General features: G+C 42.1%; 1 protein-coding gene across 2 annotated transcripts in view; it reads right to left on the reverse strand.

The window, feature by feature from the left end:
* The window catches only part of LOC137420837 (radixin), a 67,510-nt gene that overhangs the window by 19,049 nt on the left and 26,691 nt on the right, over positions 1–21,770 (reverse strand). The window contains exons 1-6 of one of the 2 annotated variants that reach the window (XM_078772243.1): positions 16,974–17,173; positions 15,368–15,420; positions 12,877–12,960; positions 11,272–11,367; positions 3,437–3,532; positions 2,460–2,638 (exon numbers count right to left, since the gene is read on the reverse strand). In XM_078772243.1, coding sequence (XP_078628369.1) covers positions 2,460–2,638; positions 3,437–3,532; positions 11,272–11,367; positions 12,877–12,960; positions 15,368–15,379 — 467 coding nt within the window. In that variant the 5' untranslated portion in view covers positions 15,380–15,420; positions 16,974–17,173. Of the gene's footprint in view, positions 1–2,459; positions 2,639–3,436; positions 3,533–11,271; positions 11,368–12,876; positions 12,961–15,367; positions 15,421–16,973; positions 17,174–21,770 lie in introns of those variants that run through there. The other variant, XM_068106273.2, reaches the window with a different exon arrangement.

A 21,770-nucleotide genomic window follows, 5' to 3' on the forward strand; every position in this document is an offset into this window, starting at 1 on the left:
GTATTTGCACTGTGTCACCTGCGTCTTATGTGTTGTAAATAAACGTGACTGCTTTCTTTTTGCTTGTGTGTATAATAAATCCAATTACTCTTCTGTCCGTCTTCTCGTCTTATTCCTTTTCCTCTTTGCATTTCGTCGTTTTAGTCTTTTCCAGATTGGGCAGCTGCGGTGCGATACGGCCAAAGTTCTGGGTGAATCGGGGAACAACTGTTCGGTCGCGGAGCCTTCGCTCGGCAAATAACATCTAAACCGCGATCAGTAACAATAAATATATATATATATATATATATATATATATATATATATATATATATATATATATATATATATATATATATATATATATATATATATATATATATATATCTCCTCCAGCGCAGCATTGCTGGGGCACCTTCAGCACCCGGCGATACAGCCGTGCAGCTCATCGAGACTATTAGGAGGGAGAGGTGTACAATAATTGGTTGATTACTAATTGCATAAATGAAATCAATATATAATGATCATAAAATATTTTCTTAATTGGCTAATAGCATACCTAAACCACCAATGCTCCACCCGAAGCTTTAACTTTTCGAAAATTAAGCCATTAATCGAAAAATTTAATAACCAATTCCTTAATCAATAAATCAAAAATATCCTTTATAGCCACATCACTGGGTCAGTCGTTTCCAAATATCAGCTAACTCAAAAGGACCCCGAGATGAAGCCCAGATCAGAAAGGAAATAAATAAGTACTTAATTAATTGATAATAATTAAGTAACTAATCAATTAATTGATCAATCAAAAAAGAAAAAAAAATACTGTAATTGCCAAAGCACTTGCTTACTATTGTGCTGAAATTTCAGCTTCCTAGCTAAAAGGATGGCCTTGATATCACCTGGACAAACAAACAAGAAAATAAACAAACAAGAAAACAAAAACAAGAAAACAAACAAGTACAGTTACATTCAAAGTACACCACCCCCATGCCAAATAAATAAATATCCTCCAGCGCGGCATTGCCGGGGCACCTGTGCCTTTGGCGCCCGGCAATATCGTTGTGCAGCTCAGAGACTGTATTGGGAGGGAGAGGTGCACAATAATTGATTGGTTAATTGCATAATTAAAATCAACAAAAGATCATAAAATATTTTCTGGGTTGATTAATTTTTCTGGGATTTCTGGGTTGATTGTTTTCCAAAGATCATAAAATATTTTCTCAATCAATTGGCTAATAGCATAACTAAACCACCGGTGCTTCCATCTGAAGCTGTAACTTTTTGATAATGAAATAAGTCAATAATTGAAAAAATTAAATAAGTAATTGATAAATCAATAAATAATGAATCGATTCATTGATTAATCAATAAATCAAAAATATCCGACATAGCCATATCACTTGGTCACTGTCATGTCCAAATATCAGCTTCCTAGCTCAAAAGGTGCCTGAGATATTGCCCAGATGAGAATGAAAATAAATGAATGAATGATCGTTTTAAGGCCATTTTCCCCTGCTAGAGCAGAGGTTAGCCTTGCAGGCCCCATGACAATCATGGTTCCCTTTTTGAAGCAATGTTTTTATGGCCGGATACCCTTCCTGACGCCATGAATGAAAATAAATAATAATCATAAAATAATTAAATTGGCTAATAGAACACCTAAACCACCACCGTTTCATCCAAATCTGTAACTTCAAAAAAATTTATCAATTAAATAATTATGAGAATAACTAAATAATTAATCGATTAATCAATAAATCAAAAAGCATTTACAGCCAAATCACTTTGTCATTGTCATGTCCAAGTATCAACTTCCTCGCTCAAAAGGTGCCTGAGTTAATGCTGCCCAGAAGAGAAAAGAAATAAATAAGTACTTAATCAATAATAATTAAGTAACTAATCAATTAATTGATCAAAAAAAAACAAAAAAAAAATACCGTTTTTGACAAAGTACTTGATCACTATTGTGCCCAAATTTCAGCTTCCTTACTCAAATAATGGCTGAGATATCGCCCGGACAAACAAACAAGACGTCATGCGGAGCACAACACTTGCAATAATCACCCTAAAGAGTGATGAGCAAACAAATGAGACTACAGGCTGGAAGGATGGCAGATACGTACGCACACTCGCCTCTAAGCTGTCTAGCCTGGGTTTGAATCCCGACCCAGCTAAAACTGTCATCCCAGTGTTTCACAGGTAGGGAGATTCATCAATGTGTGTGCCGTCCCTCGGATGATGTTCAACTGAGCCCCATCTCCCGACAAGTTGGTGTACCCTCCTTCATGAATAAGTGAGTTATCGCCAGCACCATGAACAAATTCCTGCCATAACTACTGCTGTGAAGGCAATGGCAAACCACCCAGTATAACCCTTGCCAAAAAAAGAAAAAATACTGCAGCAGCACTGATGAGCATAACAGAGGATGGCACATCAGAATTAGAATCTAACTCCCAGGCAAAGCTAGAAATTCATACCGATGAGGCAGCAGTCGGTCTCCAGACAAATAGCCTGAGAGATGAAGGTCTGCCTGCCAGTCACCATACTTGGCTTGAACAGCATACGATGCCAGAAGTACAGACGTCTCCGGTGGACAGTAAATCTCGTCTGACAAAACCGCATCTTTGACTTGAAGAAAGAACAAGCGCTGGGTGACCTAAGGGAAGGGGGGGAAAAAAAAAAAAAAAAAAAAAAAAAAAAAATAGAACGTGACGTCAAGCGATATGCTTCCACCCACATTATCACATCATTATACATACTTGCACCAAGTTTGATTCAAATCCCCTCAGCTGTTCTGAAGTATCACATTTTACCTGACATGACCCCTGACCACGTGATAACCATTTCCTTTCACACCATGAGGTGCAAAGGAGCTGCTGAGGCAGTTTCATTTGGCTAAGGACTACAACCCTGGATGGGTCACAACTCCGCCACAGGATACTCGAATGGCTTATTACCCCCAATAAGCTGGTACTCATTTTCCCGACATCGGAAGGACGACGGGGTGAGTCAACTCACCTGGTTTTTTAAAATGGCTCGACAGGGGCTCAAACTTCAGACCCGAAGATCTGAAGCCAGCCACTTTAACCGCAAACCAACACCAGGCCTCTGACCACTTGAAGCCAAAATCTAATCAGTTCATATTTTCATCATAATATATACTTTTGCCAAGTTTGGTCAAAATTCCATCACCGGTTCACAAGTTAGCGCGATAACAGATTATATATCCAACGGGACCTCTTGAACCCACAATCCAATCCGTTTATCTTTACATTATACATACTTGTATTAAGTTTGACTGAAATCAATTTAGCCATTCTTAAGTTATTGTGGTAACAAAAACCTATCACAGACGGCTGGACAACCCAGAAAACAATTCCTCCGGTGACTTCGTCAGCAGAAGCATAACTAACAAGAACAACTAACCCAACAAACTCAAAATGTCCCAGCCCACCTCCTGAATGAGTTCTTCTGCCACATCCTCGGGGAAAAATTTTGCACGAAAACGAAATTGCAGCGGGCTTTCCTTCTTCACATCCTGCCCCGACACCTAAGATCAGAGGATGAGATAGCAACAGATGACATTTGATCGGATATTCACGTTAGATTGCCATTAGAGTGTCTTGTATGCATAGACAAGAATAGCACAGGCATTTTATGAAAAATCTTTGGTCATATGAAAAATCTTTGGTCAACCTTAAACAAATTGCAACACAAGGTATCTATGCCTTTTTAGACTTGAATATGTCCTCTATCACATAAAATGTCATAAAGGTCCACAGAATCAAATAATGTGATTATATTGATTTTGAAGTAATAAACAAAGAACTTAATATGGTTTTTTTAAATCATAATAATTTGAGGTGCTAAAAGTATTAAAAAAAGAAGAAAAAAAAGCCAACTGTGGGTAACGCCCCTAAATTTTTCAGAAAACCTTCATGGGCATTAACGTTACCGATGGATGGATCGTCTCAGCACGCAATGGATAATGGCCGCATAACTCGCTTCAGACTCGTCAGAAAGCGAATTTGACAAAGATTTTTCTGATCAAGAATCCCCAGTTTACGCCGATAGTCAAAATAATGATTTAGAAGGTGATGTCAGACCGAACATGTGGGAACCAGAGGTGGAAATTGGGATGCCATTGGTCTTTAAATAACTGGCGTTCACAACAATCGGGATGACGTTGAAGAAAAACATCGGCAATAGCAACTGCTAAGGTGGTAAATCAGAGCTAGAACCTGGAAAATGAGAAGTTTAGTGGTATTTTGATGGAAAAACCTCGAATTAATGTAGTAACTAGATTGGCACTTGGTATAACGCATACCTTCGCCAGGCTCAACATTTTGTGTGTTGTCGTACACAGGCTGGAACTGCTGACCTGAACCCAATTCTAATCGGTTTGTTCTGGTCACATAACCAACTCATCCACCAAGTTTTGTCATAATCCGTCTACAACTTTTTAGATGTCATGATATACTGTACAATTGCTTTGGGCCCCATCTCTTACCGGTGAAGAATCGCTTAAACATATAAAGTCCTAATGTCCAGGTGTACAGTGCAATACTAGATGTATAGATGCTTATTACCACAATAGATGAGTCTATTCGTTAAATTGCTTTCATTACCTCCGCCCCCAAAGGTGGATGGAGGTTATGTTTTCACCCGTCTGTCCGTCCGTTTGTTTGTGAACAAAATATCTCAAAAAGTTGGACGGATTCGGACGAAATTTGGCAGAGATGTAGCGTATGTGACAGACGAAATGATTCGATTTTGGTGAAGATCTGAATAAGGATTCGGATATGAGAATTATTAGATTTTTAAAGTGATTCTTCACAATTGGAAGATATGCATAGTTTTTGGCCCTAGCAGGATATCTCAAAAAGTTATGGATGGATTTGGACAAATCTTGGACAGGTTGTGTGTGACAAGGAAGAATCGATTCAATTTTGGTGAAGATCCGGATCCAGATCCAGCTGGTATAATTTTTAAGTGATTCTTCACCATTGAGTGTTGTGGCCAACCAGGTGGAAGTATGCTCTCTACTGAGTGCCGTTCTAGTTTACAAATGAGATCAGGCATCTTCAGGTTGGAACAACAATGATGGAATTTAAATAAATCGACATGCTTCGGTCATTAATGTATTGAAAACATGCATAACCTTTAAATTACTTGCATCTTTAAATAAAGGGTGCCGAGAACAAAGTTGTCATTGATCGATTAATTAGTATTACATAACAGCAGTGGAAACTATTCGACGTTGCACCGTTGACAGATACCCCTCCGCCCACATTATTACGAGAACATCATTTATACATACTTATACAAAGTTTGATTTAAATCCATTCAGCTGTTCTCAAGTATCACATTTTTACCTGAAATGACCTCTTACCTTTGACCCAAAAACAGTCAGTTCATCCTTGTATTATACTACCTATACCAAGTTTGGCTTAGATCCCTTCACCCGTTATCGTGGTACCGAAAACCTATCACGGACGGACGACCAACCCAAAACCATAAGGCCTCCAGTGACCGTCGGCAGAGGCATAAAAATAGACTTTGTTCAATCAACCAACCTGCGAGCAAAATCAATGGCTCAGGTTTGTCTAGTAATCCCAAACTGATATTTTATTGCTTGCCATAACGTGATTTATTACATTTCATTTCACCTCAGTGTTTTTTTATATATACTAGCATGACTCGGCACCCTTCACCACACGTCGTTTGAGGGGTAGGCATCTTTGACCATTTCGGTGTCTTTTGGGTCTTTATGGTGTTTTGAGTCTTCAGAGCCATTTGGGTCTTCTGGATCCTCTGGGCCTTTAAGGGTATTTTGGGTCTGGGGGTCTTCAGGGTATTTGGTGGTCTGAAGAGTCTTGGGGGAATTAAAGGGTCGTCAAAGGTCTGAGGGGTCTCAGCAGTCTTAACGCAATTAAGAGGGTTAATGAAGAGGGAATTACAGGAAAGGCAACGGAGCTGAATGCGGAAAATCACATCACAATTAGAATTACAATTTACTAGCAACGGTACCTGCCCTACGGGCGGGGCTTCAATTGGGAGGCCCAAATGAAAAGGCAAATGTTAGAAATAAGGCTTTTTTATTTTAAACGATTCATATAAACATCCGTTAAATCATATCACACGCAAATCATCAAATCACAGTGATGTTTTTTTTTTTATTGAAATTCTAAAAATAGTTTAGATTTTGATGATTTGCATGTGATATTTAACGGATGTTAAAATAAATCACGCCTCCCAATTGAAACCCCGCCCTTAGGGTGGGTACCGTTGCTCGTCATATATAATGGCGATAAAACAATTTTTACCGCTTTGCTTTGAAGAACGGGAATGAAGGGGGAGGAGCGTGTTAATATGTCTGGTTGAAGGCTTTGGGTGGTGAGGGGGCTTGAAGCCAGATTTATTGGACTTCACTTGGTGCCAGCCACCATATTTGCCAGCCGCCATATTGGTGCTCGCAGTCACTGCGATGCCAAGCGAGAGACGCCTCAGAGCTGTCACATTCACAATCGCTATGTCGTACGTACTCCCGATACGTGTACCAAATTCCTGATACGTGTAACTGTACCAAATCAACAGTTAAAAGGATTTTGAGCCGATAGCTGTTACGGCCTTGGCAAGATCGATGGAGACAGCGATCTGTTAGCGTATACACCACCCAAATAGCTATGTGGAATTCTCTCATGTATAGATTAAACTCACATCGTTTGTATTTTGGCTGAGGTCATTATTTACTTTCAATGATGTTTATATACGAATGTTTAATGATGTTTATATTGGTTTTGGGTCGTCCTTTCCGCATATCTCGTGGGATTGTAAGTTGGAGAGACGGCCGTGATGGCCGGGAGCGAGGGGGTTGGAATTCTCTCAAGCAGGGATTCAACCCGTGTCCTTATAAAAGGTCTTTGTCTGAGGTCACTGAGTTCGATCGGTGCAGCCGTGCAGCCGTTTGTGCGTCACCCGGGAAAACATCGTCACAATGAATGTTATGCGAACGCGAATGTTATGTGCGAGTCCAAACCCGAGAATGCTGGAAACTAAAGCTGAAATTGGGAAAACTAAATAGCCTATTTTACTCCTGGAGATCCCAGGATTATCCACCCAATCTTTGTGATTGGTTCAGCAGTTTTTACGGTACCTTCGAACGAACACAGACAGACGGACGGACATTTGGTGAATAATAGTAAGAAGAGCATCATTACAAACATGTAGATTACAAGTTATTTGAAGCAATAAAAACATGGATTCACCCCCACCCCCTCAAGTTGTCCATTTGTATCTACTTTATAATACCAACATAGACCATGTGGTAAGCTATTAGGGTCTGTATAGTCAGCGTCATTTGTATGATTCTTGGTGGGCAGAGTCATTTCAGTTTCAGCAGCATCAACATTTCAATCGTTGAGACGAGACAATTCTCCTCGGTATTACATCGATCATGAACCCACTGTTCGTTCCAGCAATTTAAGAAACGAATATTATTTTAGTGTCTGGCGTGGTTTCGATTCCTAAAGCGGACCTTGGCAAGCATGACGAATATGCAACTCACAAATTAAGGGAAGCCTTCATTCTTCAGTGGACTGGTGTACACCCCAATATGTATACATTTTAAAACTATCCCTGCCATTTTCAAAATAGAATGCCAAAGGATTAATTGAAGTAATAACCAAAACCACTCTGGAATTAAATTCAAGAGCATCAGTTGCACCGGTGGTCATTGCCGAATTGTCCTTCCGTTAAAAAACAAACTTTATAAACCTTGTGTAGCAATAGACGAAGTTATGCAACATGTGCCCACCGCCAATGGCAGACCAACGGTGATGTAAATCCTCAGCAACAAGGTCGATTTGTTTACGACATTCCAGCAATGTTACTGGCTTAACCGCAGAATAAACGTTCAGTAAACCGCTTCGGTCGGATTCTCGTTTATGCAAGCGTTCCATTGATGTATAATACCTGTGTGTCAAACACATGAATCGCAGCATGATTTTTTTAAGCCGCCGATTTCACTACAAATCTCTCGCAACTCATGCAAAAATAAATAAAATTAAGCAATGTCAATGAAAGTGTGTAATGAAAATGAAAATCTTTCTGCGTAGATATAAATTTATAAAAAGTAACCAAAACTGCAAAAACCTCAGCAAACATTTTAGCTTGTGCAAGAGAAACTCCATGACAATGCAAATATTTTATGATGGCAGGTCACAGGAGCTCTTCCATGATCTTCAGCTCATTATTCAAAGGAAAAAAAAAAAAAAAGTGAAAATGATTTGCTTTATTTAGAGAATAAATAGGAAATTGTCATTTGATATGTTCAGGAAAAATGTACAAATTAGATAAATCTGTAAAAAATTCCAAAAAAAAATTCCACAAAAAAAAGGTTTTAGAAGGTAAAATAAATTTGCAATACTTGAGAAGTTAAATGAATGAAATATGCAGTAGTCCAAGACACCAGCTATATTTTGCAATATGTCGCACGACTTCAGTGGAGTTGCTCCATTTGTCTTTCAAACTCTCGAAGGCAGCAAACCAGCTTGCTTCTTCGGCCATGACTCAGTTGCTCCAATCAGTTACACATTGGCTACACAGGTGGGAATCAAATGTGAAAACAGATAATGGTGACTGAAGGCTAGATCTGGCCTCCATGGGAAGTGATCCAACTGCTCAGTCATCGTTAGATTAACAAAAATAACTTCATGCAGGAGGAGCACATCCTTTGGTGAACACGCCGAAGTCGCGTTTCAGCACCAATTTACACATGAGCTATAAGGTCAGCTGACTGATCAACAGCGACCAATGTCAGCCATTGCTGTGGTTAGTGCTGGGGTTTTTTTGGGCAGGTCCATCTCACTGACAACTTTGACATGCCTAAGTTGCACAGCAGCTAAAATTGTCTTCAGAAATTCCAAGTTCTGAAGATATTTCGCCGACAGTGAAGCAGCAATCCTCCACAATTAATGCCTCAACCTGGGCAGCACAATGTGGGTTAGTTGCATCTGAACTATCTTGACCCAAGGTAATTGTCAATAGACTTGCGTCCAAGCTTAGTAGTCTTTCCTATTCCCCCCCCCCCCCCCCTCCTCCACAACAAACTCCCACACTCTTCAATTCCACTCTTCCCTCAGTCTTTAAAAACAGCTGTTCACCACCATCTCATATCTTCCCCATCCAAAACCATGATCTTTTAAACTCACTTTTAATGCACCCCAATCCCACCTCTAAATTTCTCGTTTTTTCTTAAAAGTCCATCTTCATTATCCTGTGTACCCCACCCCAGCCCTCTTCCACAAATCTCCTGATGTCCCTGTTCCTGACTTGCTGCGATTCCCTTTTCCCACCCACCCCCAACCCCCAGTCTCCTGCTCCATTTGTTATATGGTCTGTGTGCTTCTTGTACGAGCCTCAACAAATTAGACAAAAAAGTCAACATTTTCAGGACAGGCTTACTCCCTCCACTTAAATAAAAAAATTTAAAAAATAAAAGAGTTAACCATGCGTTCATGGATTCTTGTAGCAGATAGCTCTGTATAAAGTTGCCATTTTAATGGCAAATTCCATTAAGATACATAAGTAAATTGTGCTTGCGTTGTGCTTCCCCGGATAGCAGAGGGACACAAAGGAGGGCGTCGTCGAAAAGTACCTCACTTTGGGACGTCGAGGAGCGCGACTCTGCGCCATCCTGTGCGCAGCAGCTTCAAGGATCGCCGACCACCCAGCTCCTACACATCCTCGTTGAAGCCACAGCTGAGTGCCGGCACATTAAAAAGTGATTTTATTTTATTTTATATTTTCCCCTGTCGTGTCGTCGTGAATGTGCGAGTGGACGTCTCAATTAGGAATTATAGTTTTACCTTGCCTTTCATTTTTATCTCTTGCATTTATTTTCATTAAATCCTTTATTGTTGCATTTCATTTTTTTTTTTTTTTTTTTTGTATACTGAACGAGGCTCGTGAAAGAGCTGAAAGAGCTTGTGGTGTTCAGACTAACCCCGTGTGCCGTTGTACAGGTAAGTCCTGAGTTCCTTCCTGTCCTGCACGCACCAAAAAGTACCGCCAAGTTTAGACTGACGTCTTGGAGTTAACCGTCTGAGGCCGGTGTGTCGCTGTCACACTCTCATCCATCCACCCACCCACCCACCCACCCCCACCCACCCACCCCCACCCACACGTTTATTGATGCTTAATTATAAAGCACACAAGTCGGCATTAATTCCACTTAATCACGTCCTGCCAATGACAACACCTGCAATGGCTAATAGAGATGAATAATAGAATAGTAATGAATCTATCTATAATTCCAGTAATCTCTGTGTGTCTGTGTGTCTGTGTGTCTGTGTGTCTGTGTGTCTGTGTGTCTGTGTGTCTGTGTGTCTGTGTGTCTGTGTGTTTGTCTGTGACCGCTGTTTCTCGACAACCACGGGTCCGATATACTTGAAACTTGCCAGGTATATTGCTGGGGACCCGAGGATGTGCCTTTTCAAGGTTTGAAATTAATCGGACAAGTACCTACCGAGCTATGTCCAAAAAACGCTTCAACCAATCAGAGAGCAGCGAGCTATCACGTGTGCCGAACCGTTAATGCAATGCAAGCGTTAATGCGTTAATGCAAGGCTTTTCTTTTTTTCCCTCTTCTCTTTCTACTTTTCCTTGCGATTAAATTGCAAACAGCCAAAATACGTTGGCGCTAATTGAATAATTGGCCATTAACACTAAAATAATCGTAACTGCGATATGCCAACTTCCGGACAGTGCAGCCTTCCCTGTTGTTGTTGTTTGCAGCAGCTGTTTGCAGCAAGGCAAGGCTTTTCTTTTTTTCCCTCTTCTCTTTCTACTTTGCCTTGCGATTAAATTGCAAACAGCCAAAATACGTTGGCGCTAATTGAATAATTGGGCATTATGTTTTACAACTAATAAAAACGAATTTGCGATTCATTCGCTTTCCTGCGCGTTTGTGTACGCGATGGCGATTTCTTTACCAAACTCCGGAAGCCGTTCGCTTTGGACCGAACCATTGCATGTAAATAGAGGGGGGGGATTGTCACCACTCGCAAGCCGTTCGCTTTGGACCAAACCATTTCATGTAAATAGGGGGGGGGATATAATTTTAGATATATATATAGTACGGGCATGCCCTAGTAATTAGAATGGCTAATAGAGTGAAAGCCAAGAAGGAGGAAATAAAAGATAAGAAAGAGCATATGAAGGGTGAGAATGAAATGGCAGGATCAGTTGAATGAATTAAAAGCACAACCAGAGCTGCTGTATTCCAACCTTCTTGTTGAGCTTGAGCCAAGTTGAACAAGCCTTGCTGTCCACATACTGAAGACCAAAGAACCAGATCTCTCTCAGGCCTATGGTCTTCACAACCTTGAGAAACAGAAACGAGGCAAAGGTGGAAGACGTTGCAAGGAATAAATAGATGAAGGCTTCAATGAAACTCAAGCACTCAGCACAACATCATGCCACCATTTTAGCTCAAACCACAAGCTTTCACCTCCAACACAAATACAGAATTAGAACTAGAACTGCGAGCAGTGCAAATCTGTCACACACATGGAGCCCAAATCCATCGTAAACCGAAATTGGAGTACATAGTCACTTTTTGTGGCCCAACCTAAATTTACAATAGTAAGCCATTAATTTTGCTGTTACCTAACGTATTGGAACAGGGTGACCAGTAAACATGCACAGATTGACAGCCAGGTACCTTTCCTTTCCAAAAATAAGAGTTATTACATAGATATCTACAATCACAAGGGTATCACCAAGGGTCAGTGATGGCCCAAGATCTAGTGATGGCCAAATTTTGGACCACCATATATACACCTTCAACATTTAGGGATAGAGTAAATCAAGAAAGTGTCGCCATCTACAATCTATCCCATACAAACATGGAGGGAGGGGGAAAAAAATTTTTTTTTAATTTTTATAAACTGCAGCAAAAATTTTGCATGATAATAATTATTCTAATTATTTTGAATTTTCTTTATTTTATGCAATAATTTACATTATTCAAAATGATTCTAATAATGATCAAAAAGGTGTTTTTAGTTAATTCAGTCACAATCTTAAAAAGTAGGTCGTTACCACGAAACAAGTATAAAGTGCACAAATTCAACTCAGGTTCACTATTATGCTGCAAGAACATCTTGGAAGGCCAAGCAAGCAGTCTGCATTGGCAAAATTGAGTGACTGACAAAAAGCACTTTTTTTCAATCACCATTTGACACAAACAAATGCACCTTTGCTCTCGGCTATTTAGCAAGGGCAAGTTCGTTCTGATTGGACACACCTTCACCAAGTGATGGTGAAAAATGTTAACTTGCGTCCAATTAGGTTATGTCCTTTTTTTCAGTCAAGGTCAAAAACAAAAAGTCAACCCCCACATACTCTTTATCCCCATTATTGATGCAAAATTGCATTCTGAATGTCCCAGCCAGCTCACAAATTGGAAGAACCCCTCCACTCCCTCCTCCCCCCCCCCCCCCCCCGCCCCCAAAAGGAACCTAAATAATGGTCTTGTACTCATTGGGGTCGAAGAAACTGGTACAGTGAAACACTGGGGTGTGAGGGGGGGCACGAATCGGAGACAAAACCAACAGCTACAAGCCTCCCCCTATATAGGGGAGGCTTAGTAATCCCACAGAACAATAGGCTTCCCACCCATTCGCCGAAACAAAATCAAACCGCGACAATCATACACCACACCAGTCATCCCCACATCAACTTCCCTTTCCACTAGCACTTACTCCACCCAACTTCCTCTGACCTTCCCTCCATTTTTAACTCACAAATGCCATGACCATTTTGATACATTTTTCCAAAATTCAGCAAAACACCATTCCACCCCCAAAAGACCTTAAAATACATTGTTACCTGGTCAAAGAGTTGTTTCCCTGTTGTATTGGGCTGGATGGCAAACTCGAGCTCTGCATCCATCGTCGTCACACGTACATTTATCTGGTCAGAAAAAGAGTTTAGATGGTTTATTTCCCCCACTCTCCTCCCTGCCCCCACACATGAATAATCACCAAAATTAGTGGCAATTCCAGCTAATTTCTGTCTCTGATAAAAGGGTGGAACAAATTGCATGGACAGTCTTAGGGGAAGGCAGTAACCCTAAAGGTAGCAATTTGCAAGTTGTCTGGATGAGGGCAGAATGTTTTTTTTTTGACGATTGTGACGTCATAGGTCACGTGGTATGGCAGCCATCTTGGATTATATGCAAATTCAAAAATTCTTTCTTGGAAACCGCTGAATGGAAAAATTTGAAACTTGGCACATTGTCAAGTACTCCCAATGTGAAAAAAAGCATGATCATGATATCATAGGTGAAGTGGTATACCAGCCAAAAATGTTTTAATCGAATTCCTTATCCTAAAACTGCATGCACATAATCTATGACATTTGTATTGAAATATTAAACTTATGACAAAGGTCACATGGTTTGGCAGCCATATTGGATTTAACCTAAAACCCTTAAAAAGCATTCTCCCAAACCACCAAATTGATTGACTCGAAACTTTACGTGTCATCGACTCGCCATGCCAATTAAAAGATGACTACGAAAACGTCATTGGTCACATGGTGTGGCAGCCATATTGGATTGAAGAAAAATATTAAATAATTATATCTCTGAAACCACTTACTCTATCCATATCGATGCAAAATTTTACAAATATCATCAAACACCATTGTTGCATATACAGTAGTTTGAAAATTATGATGTTGTAGGTCACGTGGTTTGGCAGCCATGTTGGATAGAAAAATGAACCTTATCATTTTTATGAACTTATCAATGAACATGAACAATGAACCTTATCAATGAACATGATCTTTGTGCAAGATCAACACAAAACTTCACAAACGTGATCCCCCACCCATACATATGCAGAGTATACATTTTTAAAGGTCATATGTCACATAGTATGACAGCCATATTAGCTTGAAAGCCAATATTTAATTTTAAAAAAGTCCCTTCGCTGAAGGCGCTTCACCGATCGATGTGAAACCTGTCATGGCTGGTGAAAATGTGATACTTGAAAACAGCTGAAGGGATTTAAATCAAACAAGTTTATTTTTAGGACAGTGAAAGAGGGTATCTACCTGTTGTGGGACTATGTGGAGGCATATTGGCGACATTCGAATTGCTCGGTTTTTTTTGATCCAATATGGTTGCCTGCCCACGTGACCGATGACATTACAAATTTATATTCTCTAATATAATTGTTGCATAGATCATGCTCAATAAATTGCAAACTGGTCGAACCAAACATTGTACTCGTCAAATTATGACGTCATGACTAAGGCAGCAACGACATCGTTAGCACCTACCTCCCATGTGTTCTTTACAATGAGCCACATTCTCCCCCCCAAACCCCTCTAGCCCACTCCCCAAGGAGCCGTTTGAGATTTATAGAGGTGCAACATTTTTCGGTTTTTCAAAGATGCCGACTGTACTACGTGACCTATGACAATCATTTAAAAAGATTCTACAGGGGGAGACGCTCCTATCATGCAAAATTTCGTGCCAATCGGACCAACGCTTGCTGAGAAAGTGAATTTTTAAAATGCAGACATGTACGTATGTACGCTGCACGTATGCACACAAACTGATCGCTTAACCCCACTCTTCACTTCGCAAGCACAAGGTAATGATTACTTTCACAGCCGAGATTGGTAAGAACTGGCAAGCAAGATTGGTTTCACTGGATTGGTAAGAAAGACTTCAGTCTGGAACAGGACAGACTCCATGGGATTGCTCAAAAGAAACATTTCAAATTGGCAGGCAGTCATGCACAAAATAAAAGGATGTCCCATAAATTTGCAAATCAATACGGCCATCTGCCCGCTGGCTGTTCTTTATTCACCCTTGCACACACAGGAAGGCCAAACTAAAACTAATCCATCGAGCAATGCATACAACATCCCAACCAATTCAAGCAAGACAGCACCCATTGCAGTGACAAAAAGGCATTACAGGTGCTTAAGGTGCACGTTGAGAGCTCGACGTGGCCGGCTGCCCAAATCCCTTGTCGTGGCGTCAACGTCACAGGAATAATTTTAGGTCATCAGAGAAAGCCCTATGGGTCAATGGCTTTGCCGTTGCCATTGGTCCCGGATATGTTGCCAAGGAACACGTGCGAATGAAAGATGCTACTGAAAGATAATTGTACATTTCACCAATGTCGATTGAGAGCTTATGAATTGAAGGAACCACATTAAGTTTAGATTTTTGAGTGGTGCATTTACTAATCTTTTCAAACCTTGTTGCGTTTAGTTATCCCAGACCAACAAACTCTTCTCCCCCCAACCCCCCCCCATCCCCCCAAAAAAAAGACAAAATCCACCCCAGGCCCATCCTCACCGGTTTAGGCATGATTGATCGTTGTCTGTTAGCCGCCAAGGCAGGTGGATTTCCTGGTGGAGACAGGTCATGAGAATTAAATCGAACTAAGCAGGTACATACATTTACAATCACGTGCAGCTACTACATGTTATATTATTCAAGTTTATAATTATCGCTTTGCAACTGAAGAACGGACTGCAGTTAAAATAGATGTCGAAAATGGCTCAACACCATTGCAGTGGGGCGTCAGGAACCTAAGCAGAGACCATTTTATGGCGAGAGGTAGTCAAATTGACATTATCCAATCTCCACAATTACTGGCAAAAGACATCCAGACAAAGCAACCCGAAATGTAATCAGCAAACAGCAGGCCAAGCTACCCCTCAAATTGTGTAAAATTCTATTTTGTCTAACATTCAATATTTTTGTGCAAGATTAATTTCACAAAAGCACCACCAAGGAAAATGTCCACCCCCCTCCCATTATTAGTGGAAAATATGGACTTGTGTACTGTTACGGATTCGTCACTTCCGTTGTTGTGGTTTTCATCCACTGTAAACATTTTTGATTCCATGTATTATTATTACTAGGGCATGCCCGTACTATATCTATATCTAAAATTATATCCCCCCCTCTATTTACATGAAATGGTTTGGTCCATGAAATGTTTTGGTTCATTCGCAACGCCAAAGCGAACGGCGAACGCTTTACATGAAATGGTTTGGTGCATGAAATGTTTTGGTCCATTCGCAACGCCAAAGCGAACGGCGAACGGCTTGCGAGTACAGTGACAATCCCACCGGGGTTTTTATTAGTTTTAAAACATAGTTTAACGCCAACATAGCGCCAACATAGTTTGCAAACGTGAAATAAATGAATACGCTCTCAAATGTGCCATCCGAGGCAGAGTGTGTCCGCCACGTTCGGCACACGCGATAGCTCGCTGCTCTCTGATTGGTTGAATCGTTTTTTGGACATAGCTCGGTAAGTAATTGTCCGATTAATATGAAACCTTGAAAAGGCACATCCTCGGGTCCCCAGCAATATAGCTGGCAAGTTTCAAGTATATCGGACCCGTGGTTGTCGAGAAACAGCGGTCACAGACAAACAAACGTACAAACGTACAAACAGAGATTACTGGAATTATAGATAGATTAATTGTTGATTGAGGGAAATATAAATTATTTTCAAAAGGTAAAAAAGTTAATGTTTGAAATGAAACCGGAACCAGACGAAGAAGAAGAGGAAGAGGAGAGAAGAAGGCGGAGCGAGTGAGTCAGAGAAGAAGCATAGTTGCTTTGCGAGTGCTGGAGCAAACGTTGACGAACGGAGGTCACTAGCGAACTTCGGGTTTCCCAGGAAAGGTATTCCTGCGACAGTTATCGCTGTGACAGATTAACCTGCGTGTCAGGTTTTGCGATTGATTCCGAAGAGAATCATCGTCAGGCCGTTACGCCTCGAGAACGGGCCATCGGCCATTTTGACTCGCGCGCTTTGCGCGTCGCGCAAGGTTTTTGCTTCGATTCAGCCGTTTTCACCGCTTTCAGACGTTTATCTGGTGTGTGTGCAACACGGATTTTGAAGGTAAATCTGAGGTTTGCCAACAGCCGTGAAACGTCCATACCCGAGGGTGTGATTTCCCAGTCGCCTGGAGGGCGCCTTTGGATTTCCCAATCGCCTTGGGGGCGCCTTTGTGCAGCTTTAGCCGCGTGACTGAGTCATCCGAACGGGATTCTGGTCTCGATTGGACATCGTTCTGACGATCGCTGGAGCGGATAGACTTTGGCTTGAAGCCGGGATCGACTGGCTTGAAGCCGGAATCGCCTTGGGTTTGAAGCCGGGAAAGAGACATTGGCAATGTTCTTGTTTCACTCACTTGGAGCACAGCGAGTTATATATTACAAGACTGATGGTACCATCATAGGATATATATTGATTGTACTGTTATTCTTGTGTGATCTTAATACAATATTTGTTTGTAAGTAACCATTGGTGTGGCTTCACCATTGATCTTTGACATACAGAGTAACATTTTTCTGCCGTGACTCCTCTCGGGGCTCGGAGGTACACCGTGACCAGGGGGTCGGGGAGGAGCACGTAACAGTACACATACCTAAACATGGGTGTCAATGATTTAAAGCTGAACCCTTGACAGAAGATTTCATCCCAGGACAGGAAAGAGAAACTGGCCTTTTATTTTGGCACCTTGTTTTGAAAACCAATCAATAATATTGTGGCCTTAATATGCATCTGTTATATACTACAGGGTGGCAGGAAAGTTACGTCACCCCTCCCCAGTACAGCATTTGGTCTTGAACTCTTGGCATAGATTTTATTGTGCAGTACTTAAAATAATTAGTCATTGTATCCATCTCCTTGCATCACCAAATTAGTCGTCAAGCCCTCTTAGACATCTTGTGTGGCATTTGTGGATTCACCAAGAACCAATACTTTTCTGGGGAGAGCGACAGCGACTTTATGGCCACCTTGTTGAATAAAAACTCAGGTTTTTTTTTTTTTTTTTGTCTTTTTAAACAGCGTAGCCCATCAAACAGCCATCTAGAACGGTGTTTGTTTGTCCACATGTATGTGTGCCCCCTCAAACGTATACCAGAGCTCAGAATCTGGTAACATGACAGGGATTACGGCGGTGCGGCTGCTGACTCTCCACACACGGCCATTTTGAGCCATTTTGATTTAGATACCGTTCATATCGTCGAACCTGTCCCATCACAATCGCCATGCTCTACCTTTACGTTTTTAATTCTGTGTGAAACACAACCAAACCGATTGTTAAAATGACCATCAAATATCAAAAGCATCGGCTTTACATCTCTTCCAACAACACGGTACGTATAGGCCATAGGCTTTATGCCTTATCTTCGGACCGCTTCAGACACATTAAGCCCAGGTTTCTTAATACAGTAGTGTATCGTTTCAGTAGTATAGTTTTCGTAATAGTAATAATAATGTAAATATAACCATAATACTTTAATCCCAATGTCGTGAATTGAAGTTTTATGGATTGAAGTGGTGCATGGTTCATGGTCAGTGATGAGCGTTGTACGGCACTATTAATAACCGAGGAAGTAAGGAATTCACCTCGGTTTTTTTAATAGTAATATCATTTTCGAAATAATAACGTAACATTAATATTATAATAAATCTAATCACAACACTAACCCCTTCGTCGTGACTGCAAACGTACTGGAAGTTAAAATATATCCGTTTTGTGTCCGTTACGTCATTATGTCTATGATGTCATTATGACAGCTGACTGCACTGACTGACATTTGAATTTACAAGTATACCCGCTCACTACGGGAGTGGCAGGAAGGGCCATTTATCTTTGGGGTTTATATTGTTATGTCGGTTGGGTAGGGCATATATAGATCCAGGTAGATCTGCATAGGTAGGTGCTTCGTCTGTCATGACAGGGAAACCTCACCTGTAATAAGTTTGTTTAGGCGGTTTAAGAGTATACTTGTGATCATACAAGGATGATCGTGTGTTAAATAGTTGTAGGGATTAGGCTAATTCCCATGTGTGTGTGAAACCTGTGATTTACCCGGTGCCCCGTATGGCAACGCACCCATAGACATTAGCTAGGCCCATTAGCACACACATGAATTAATTCCCCTCACAATGACTGACAAAAGAACAAACAGGAGGAAACAACACACGATGGCGCCATAGCAGGCAAACATCGATCAGGCTGAGCCATGCCCAGGAGAACTCGTGATTGACAGGGGGGAGGGGCGAGCAAAGAGCAGGCCACCGATTGGCTGAGTAGGGAAGGACGTGTGATTGGTTGGGGGAGGGACAGAAAGCTTCCCCGTGATTGGGGGTAAGGAAGGTGAAGGACGTGCCACACTGATTGGCCACCGACCGATGACACCACATTCAATCAGTGCGGAAGGCGCAAAACCACTACCTAGAAGCAGGTCGCTGATTGGAGGAGAAGCGCCGGTGACATGAGAAGGCGCGAAAGGGCACAAGGAAACACACTGGTTGGCAGAGGGAGAGAGCCGACGTCAGCTGACTAGCAATAATACAACTGGCTCGCCGACATTTCCTTCTTCTCGCCTTGGCTTCTTTCCTGCCCGGACCTCCCTTCTGCCCTTGCCTCTCTGTTTGGACCTTTTTCCTTTGCCATCCGCAAATTTGCCTGCGTTACGACGGACGTTGGAGCGCCGTTGATTCTCCTCCCTGGCGTTCACGTGTGAGCAAGGCTTGCCGCTGAGCGGGCAAGACCGGCGCGAGCAAGGCGCTCAGTAAGGCCTGACGGAGCACGAACACTGGAGCCTGGACGATTCCTGACGGACCACATCCAGACAGATAAGATGCACCACACAACGTTTGCTTTATTAACTAGTCCATTGTCTTGTATTTGAAGTGAAGTGTGGGAGTGCTCCATTAGAGGGGTTTAGTTATTACCGGCATGTTTCATTGTTTTCGGGTTCTGTAATAAATATTTATTTTTGTACATTTTACGTGTCTCGGGTTGAGTTAATTTCCACAGGGAGAAGACCATCACGGCCATGAAGGCAAGCGGCATTCTCCCCCAACCCCCCCTGCTCGCGTATGATCCGCCATTAATTGGAAACGCCTCAAGCTTGATTGCCATTCGCGATTTCCCCGTTTAACCGAGGGGGTGTCGCACGGCAATATATTAGTCGATCTATGGTCGGGTCTCAACATTGGGTGTGTGTTCATTTACCAAGGTTCTTGGAGAGATCACCAAGTGGTTTAAGCATTCAGGCAAGCACTCCATTCAAAACCATTAAGGAACGGCTGGCTTGGCAAATTATCACACCTCCAACCCCTGTCGGGTAAAATCTAGATTACAGTAGATCTGCCAGTTCTGGAAGTAAAACTTACCTCATGGATGTCGAGATTCCACCACATTTTTGTTTAATGTTATAAACAGCATTAGTGACTGTTTGAAAAGCTAATACGTTTGTGGTTTATAATATTGTCGCGGATATGAGGACTGTATTTTTTTGATTGTGTGTATTATTATTATTGCTCGAGTCTGCGCCTCCTGCCTCCAGAGTTGTGTAAAGGTTAAAGGGCGTCCCATAATTAGTCCAAAAGCATACACGTCAGCCAATCATAGAATACCCCTGTTCAGTAGCTTATATCTTGTGTCTTACAGTAAGGCTGTCTCCCATTAACTTAAATACTCCATTGCACCAAGTGAAAGAGATAGATTCCCTTCATTCCCATTCCCAAAACCTCCATTCCCCCTTTCGTCGATTGGCAATTACCTCCCCTCCAATTGCCGCCATTGACCACGAGGTAGGGTCGGAGAAGAAAGGCGTGTCTCCACCTTGTCATAGAGGGGAGGAGTGAGCCCGCCCCACTCGACCAACCATGAGCCAGGGGTTTGGCTCAAGAGGGCGGAGAGAACGTTTGGGGGAGGTTTGAAAAGGTTGAGGGGCGGGGCCTATATAACCCGCCGGCGGGGCGTTCCCAAGCGGAGACAAGAGGGAGTCCAAGCAGTTGGGTACAAGAGATGCGCTTTGAGTTGGGTCCAAGAGAGGTGCTTTGAGTCGAGTCCGAGAGAAGTCCAGAGTTGAGCTGCAGCTCGAGCCACCGAAACTGCATTTACAGCAGCTCGAGCCACAGCAGCAGCCACAGCAGCTTGGGGTCTTGACGGCAGTTCTTGAGCAGGGCCGCGAAAGAACGACGGCTGCTAAACGCGCCGATCGTGCTGCAGTACCCGTGGACCTTCCTCTCCCTCCAGCCATTCACCTCCTGCCAGTCCTATCATCATTCCCCGCGTGAGTCTGTCCTTGTTTGTTCTGTCCCTGGGTTAATTAAGACTGTAGGTAAGCTAGCGTTGCACTGTGTCTCTAATATCTTCTGTAAATTATTTTCTTATCCTTCCTTGGTTATTTTGAGCCTGTAAATAGTAAATAAATTTAGTAGTATTTTCAACCCTTTTCTCGTCTTATTCCTTTTCCTCTTTGCATTCGGTCGCTTTAGAGTTTTCCCGATTGAATAGCGGTGGCGCGATCCGGCCAAAGTTTGGGGTAAATCGGGTTTTAGAGTCGGGGAATAACTGTTCGGTCGCGGAGCCTCCGCTCGGCAAATATAACATCTTTAACCGCGTCCGTAACAATTGGTGTCAGAGTGAGATACGAGGCCCGAAGCACGCTTAACGCGCTCAAAATTACAAGCAGCTGGAAATTTGTTTTGTGTTGTAAAGCAAAACCCGAATTTTGAAATCGCGCCATGGCTGGTCAAGGCGATGGGATGCCGGTGGGAGAGATAGACGGGGTGGAATCGACCCAGGATCAGAGGGACGAAGTGGAGGAGAACATTGGCAATGTGGTTGAGGGGGTATCAGGAGCACAAAATGGCGCTCTCGCGCACGTGGTTGAGGGGGCCACGGCCGCGGAACCGATAGGCGTGG

The sequence above is a fragment of the Myxine glutinosa genome, chromosome 2 (genome assembly GCF_964187855.1).
Source record: "Myxine glutinosa chromosome 2, kmMyxGlut1.1, whole genome shotgun sequence".
In the NCBI taxonomy this organism is placed as follows: Eukaryota; Metazoa; Chordata; class Myxini; order Myxiniformes; family Myxinidae; genus Myxine; species Myxine glutinosa.